Raw genomic sequence first — 5,952 nt, 5'->3', positions numbered from 1 at the left:
TGACGGATGACATTATTTGTCACAAGATAATTTAAATTTCAAATTATGGAAAAGAAAAAGCCTTTTTGTGGATTTCTAAATCCTCAAGCCAAAAAAATGTTACTTAATGTTATTAATTACTTCGAGGACGAAAAAGAAAATAAAGGGTTGCCTAAGAATGTACAAGAAGAAGTAGCTAAAGCGCTTAGAATTAGTTTAAGAAAGGTGCAAAAGGTTGTATATGAAAATAAGAACAATCTTATTCCCAAGAAGGAAAAAAAGTGTAAAAGGACGAAGCCGAAGACTGAAGATTTAAGTGAATGTGTAAAAATGGAAGTAAGGGATAGGATTTATGAACTATATAGGCCAAAAACAAATATAACGCTGCCATTTCTGAGGGATGTTTTATAGCAACGCGGCACTTTGGAAATTGGACTTTCTGCTTTATCAAAATTAATTAAAAGCATAGGTTTTCGCTATAAAAAAGACTGCAATAGAAGATATTTGTGTGAACTATCAAATATTGTGAGCCAACGAATAGGATTTTTAAGACAATATACACAAAATAAAAAATTTAAGTTAAGGAAAGTGGTATTCTTAGATGAAACTTAGATATTTTCAAACGGGAGTGGAATAAAATCTTGGCAAGATGAATCTGTGAAAAGCGTGAAAAGAAAAAAAGGATGTGGTCAGGGAAAACGATTTATTATTTTACATGCCGGGTCTTCAACGAGATTCGTTCCAGGTGCAAGTTTAACTTTTTCTTCTAAGTCTAAAAGTATGGATTATATCTCACGTCCATTCCGAAGATATATTTAACTAGGTAGTACGCCGCTGGTGTACTTCATGCCACACAAGTTTAAAGAAGCTAGAAAATTCCCCATCCCCACTACATCCCAGGGTCATCCGTCTATGCCGCTCATTCGTTGTTTTGTGTGTGCGGTGTGCTACACGCGTTCTTAAAAGATCGTTGAAATTTGCGTTTTATTTTGCTGTTACCTTTATCCAAAGGTTTGTAAGCTTTATTAGCGCACGTAAGTATCATTTCCATCTACTTGTTTTAATATTTATTGCAGATGGGAAAGCACAAAAGGTCTAAAAGTAGATCTAGGGATCGTAAATCTCGTAAACATAAGAAAAACGATGACGCAACTGAACGTCGCTCGTCTCGCCACGAGGAAAGGCGAGCCGCGCATGTACATTCTCGTCATCGTCGTCCCTCCCCCTCGCATAGTCACGTTTCTCGCTCCCACAATCGAAACTCTCACATCTACGATTCTCGGTCTCGCTCTTATTCTTCTTCCTCGTCCTCAGCTCGCTCCGATCCCGGGCGTTCGGCGGAACGGCGGGGAAAAGTTATGCGGCGAAACCAGAGGCGGCGTCGAAGCTTGGACAGCTCGACCCGCGTAACAAATGAATATACTAACGGGCGCGCTCAGCGAGTCTTGAACGGCTCGACTAGCGATTTACATTCGAGCATTGGGGTACCGTTAAACACGGCTCCTGATGTCTCGCCACCGCCCGGATCTCAATGGGATGATGATGCGATTAGTCTGCACGACAGATCCATCGTTACTAGTGTCAAGGAGTCTGACAATGATGCCTCAAATGTGTTTGATGAGTTGCCGGAGACTGTCAGAAAGGTTTTAGGGGTGGATTTGAATAGTTCTAAAAATGGGTCTTATGAATTACACGAGGCTATTAAATCTGTTTGGATTAAAAATTTATTACAAGGCCTGTCTAACGAATCTCGTGATCAACTTTTGGAACGTCATAAAATTCCTAAGAACTGTTCTATTCTATCCCCTCCAAAAATAAATCCTGAAATAAATCCTATTCTATCACAGCCGTACACAAAACGTGACGAATGTCACACTAACTATCAAAATTTAGCGAGCAAAGGAGCATCAGCGCTGGGAAAATGTTTAACTTACGTCTTGGATGAGATTAAGAAAAATCCTGAATCGCCATTAAGCTCTATTCTTCTCCCAGATCTAGTAGATGCCGGAAATTTTTTCACAGAGATATTTCACGAAGCTACTTCTACACGTCGTAGCTATATTTCTCAAATTTTGTCAAAAACCGTTAAAGAGGCGGTAAAAGACACAGTTCCGGGCGAATATCTCTTTGGTCCGGATCTAGGCGAGAAAATTAAAGCGTTAAAAAATTTCGAAAAATCTGGGAATGAAATGAGAGAATTTGCCTTCTCTAACAACAAATCAACTGCTTCAGGTATAAAAAGAGGAGGGGGGCAGTCAATGCGGCAACCAAACAGATTTCAACATTCTGCTGGGTATCAGCGTTCACAGAGTTTTCCGAACACTCGTAAGCCGGAAAACCGAGTACGCCCCTCTCATGTGACAAGAAGGGACATGAGATCGAAAAGGGGACAGCCTTCTGCTCGACGGGACTATCGCCCGAAATTTCAATAGAGGTAAGTAGAGAAAAATTGGCTGGGAGGCTCTCTTATTTTATTAGTTCCTGGTCAAAAATTACAAGGAATAAAACAATCCTATCCTGGATTAAAGGTTACCAGATTCCACTTGTAAGCGAGCCTTATCAAGGATCTGTCAATAACCAAATATATTCCAGGCAAATGTCACATAAAGATCTTTTATTAATGAAGCATGCAGTCAAGGAGCTTTTAAATCTTGGGGCCATCACACCTTGTTACAAGGACAATCAACAGTTTATTTCACCAATCTTCTTAGCAGAGAAATCCAATGGCAAGCAACGTTTTATCCTAAATTTAAAGGAACTAAACAATTATGTAGTTTGTCCTCACTTTAAGATGGAGGATTTTAGAACAGCGCTTAAACTGGTGCAGAAAAATTTTTGGATTTCTACAGTTGACTTGAAAGATGCATACTTTTGTATTTCAATTGATAGTTCCTGTAAAAAATTTTTAAGATTTTATTTTGAAGAAAAATTATATGAGTTTACATGCTTGCCATTTGGACTCTCATCAGCACCACACTGTTTCTCTAAAATAATGAGACCTGTATTAGAATTCTTTCGATCTAGGGGAATTTTGTGTGTTGGATATTTAGATGATTTTTTTATAACAAATGACTCATATGAAGGCTGCATGAAAGATATACAATTTGTTGTAACTACTTTACAAAACTTAGGCTTTGTTATAAATTTCGACAAGAGTTCACTAATACCTCAACATCGTAAGAAATATTTAGGTTTTATTTATAACACGAGTAATATGACAATTGAACTTCCTTTGGAGAAAAAGAAAATCATAAAAGAACTAGCCAAAAATGTTAAAAGCAAAGATTTTTGTACTATTCGCTATCTTGCCAAATTTATAGGAATTTTAACGTCGGCTTGCCCTGCAGTAAAATATGGCTGGCTGTATACTAAACGCCTAGAAAAATTTAAATGCTTGGCTTTATCAAGAAACAATTTCAACTATGATATTTTGATAAAATTAAGAAATTCTGATTTAACGGAAGACTTGTGTTGGTGGGAACAAAACATATTAGAGGCCAATAATGAAATTTCTCAAAGGTGTTTTGCCATGGAAATTTACACAGACGCTTCTCTCACAGGTTGGGGGGCATGCTGCGCGCATGAAAAGACTCATGGTTTTTGGAGTGACCTAGAAAAATTAAATCACATAAATTTTCTTGAGCTGAAAGCAATTTTTTATGGCTTAAGATGTTTCGCTCCCAACTTACATCATTGTCCGGTGTTAATTAGATCAGATAATACCACTGCAATTTCTTGTATAAATCGTATGGGTAGTATACAGTCAGAAAAATTGTGTAATTTAACAAGGGCCATATGGCAATGGTGCGAACAGCGCAATATCATTATTTTCGCATCATACATCAACTCTAAAGATAATCGGCAGGCTGATGCAGAGTCTAGAGTTATATCTACGGAAACAGAGTGGTCTTTATCTATATCAGCGTTTAAAATCTTGGCTAAATCTTTTGGCACCCCCGATATAGACTTGTTTGCCTCTAACATTAATAAAAAGTGCAAAAAATTTTGTTCCTATAAAAGAGATCCTGAGGCCATGGCGGTGGATGCTTTTACTATTAACTGGTCTACCTTTTATTTTTATGCCTTTCCGCCATTCTGCTTAATCCTTAAAGTACTTCAAAAAGTAATCCAAGATAGGGCTACAGGTATAGTGGTGGTCCCAGACTGGCCAGCACAGCCCTGGTTTCCATTATTACAAAAACTAAAAATCACAGAACCTATTATTTTTAAACCAGACTTAAACCTGCTTTCTTCTCCTTTCAGCCTGGTTCACCCTCTAGCCAACAATCTTTCATTGGTAGCCATGAAACTATCAGGAGAGCATTTATTGCCAAAGGACTGTCAGAATCTGTAGCTGAAACAATAATGTTTTCTCTCTCTGACGCCACTATAAAGCAATATGGCGGCACATACCAAAACTGGTGGAAGTATTGTCAGGAGAAGCACGTTTCTTTATACAATGCATCAGTTTTTCAAATAATGAATTTTTTACAAACTCTCATAGACAATTCAGACTGTAACTACAGTAGTTTTAACACCCATCGCTCGGCTATTTCCTTAATTTCCTTGGATAGTATAGGTACAAACCCTTTACTTAAAAGATTTTTGAAAGGTATTTCCAGAAAACGACCTCAAGCCCCACGCTATAACTACACATGGGATCCACAACCAGTTTTGAAATACCTTGGGAGTTTAGAAGAAAATAGTCTTAAAAATGTAAGCAAAAAACTAGCGACGCTTTTAGCCCTTATAACGGGAGGACGCCTTCAAACTCTATCTTTAATTCGATTGTCAAATATACAAATTAAAGAAGAGAAGATTCAAATCTTCATTTCAGATTTTATAAAAACTTCTTTGTCTCTAAAAAATCAACCCCTATTAAACATACCGTTTTATAGAGATAATACTAAAATTTGTCCTGCAACAACTTTAATAAAATATATAGAAATGACAAAACCTTTACGAAACCCAGAGGACTTCCTCTTTATTACTCATAAAAAACCACATAAGAGGGCCACTAAGCAATCAATCTCTAGATGGGTAAAACATGCCCTTACGGACTCAGGTATAGACACCAACATTTTTAAACCTCATTCAACTAGGCACTCTGCTACTTCGGCAGCCTTTAGGGCAAATATTTCAATGGAATCGATTTGCAAAACAGCAGGATGGTCTACTGCAACTTCAACTTTTGCAAAATTCTATAACAGGCCGATAATAAACTCGGAGGAATTCGCTGTTAAAGTGCTAAATAATTATTCTAAAGGGAAATAATCTTTCTTTGTTAAATTACCTATATACAAAACAAAAACTGTATTTTAGTTAATGAAACGATCTTTAATATTCATTTAATATATAGGACTGAAGTATATGTTTGGTTCTTTTCCTTAATTGGATTGTATCTGAAAACCGACATTCTTTAAACATCTACCTAGTTAAATATATCTTCGGAATGGACGTGAGATATAATTAAACGATTAAACGAACTTACCTGAAGTTCGATCGTAATTATATCGATCGTCCATTCCGAAGATATACAAACCCACCCTACCCAAAAATCGACTTCCAGGAAACCTTATATACATACTAAAGAACTGTCCATCAATTTTTATGCCCTTCTTTTGAGATACAATATTTTATACTTTAAATAAATGAGCGGCATAGACGGATGACCCTGGGATGTAGTGGGGATGGGGAATTTTCTAGCTTCTTTAAACTTGTGTGGCATGAAGTACACCAGCGGCGTACTACCTAGGTAAATATATCTTCGGAATGGACGATCGATATAATTACGATCGAACTTCAGGTAAGTTCGTTTAATCGTTTAATTATCTTGACAATATGAATTGCGAAATGTTTGAAAAATGGTTAAAGGAACAGTTAATACCGAACTTGCAAGAACCTTCCTTAATAGTATTAGACAATGCGTCGTATCATTCAAAAATTTTGAATAAACAACCAAATGGAAGTTTG

The 5,952-nt window shown here is 36.9% G+C and overlaps 1 protein-coding gene across 1 annotated transcript; it reads left to right on the top strand.

Annotated features, from left to right (window-relative positions):
* Window positions 1–914: 914 nt before the first annotated feature.
* LOC126735771 (uncharacterized) lies at window positions 915–5,701 on the top strand. The gene is made up of 3 exons (XM_050439878.1): window positions 915–990; window positions 1,056–2,413; window positions 5,606–5,701. Exon 2 carries the CDS (start codon window positions 1,056–1,058, stop codon window positions 2,409–2,411), a length of 1,356 nt encoding a protein of 451 aa, XP_050295835.1. The 5' UTR covers window positions 915–990; the 3' UTR covers window positions 2,412–2,413; window positions 5,606–5,701.
* The last annotated feature ends 251 nt before the right edge of the window (window positions 5,702–5,952 follow it).

The sequence above is a fragment of the Anthonomus grandis genome, chromosome 4, assembly GCF_022605725.1.
Source record: "Anthonomus grandis grandis chromosome 4, icAntGran1.3, whole genome shotgun sequence".
In the NCBI taxonomy this organism is placed as follows: Eukaryota; Metazoa; Arthropoda; class Insecta; order Coleoptera; family Curculionidae; genus Anthonomus; species Anthonomus grandis.
Note: the sequence above shows the minus strand (reverse complement) of the source record. Positions and strands in the feature narration are given on the sequence as shown.

Bases quoted from the DNA above. Each gene is read 5' to 3' on its own strand.
- LOC126735771 (XM_050439878.1), top strand. From the start codon at position 1,056: ATGGGAAAGCACAAAAGGTCTAAAAGTAGATCTAGGGATCGTAAATCT.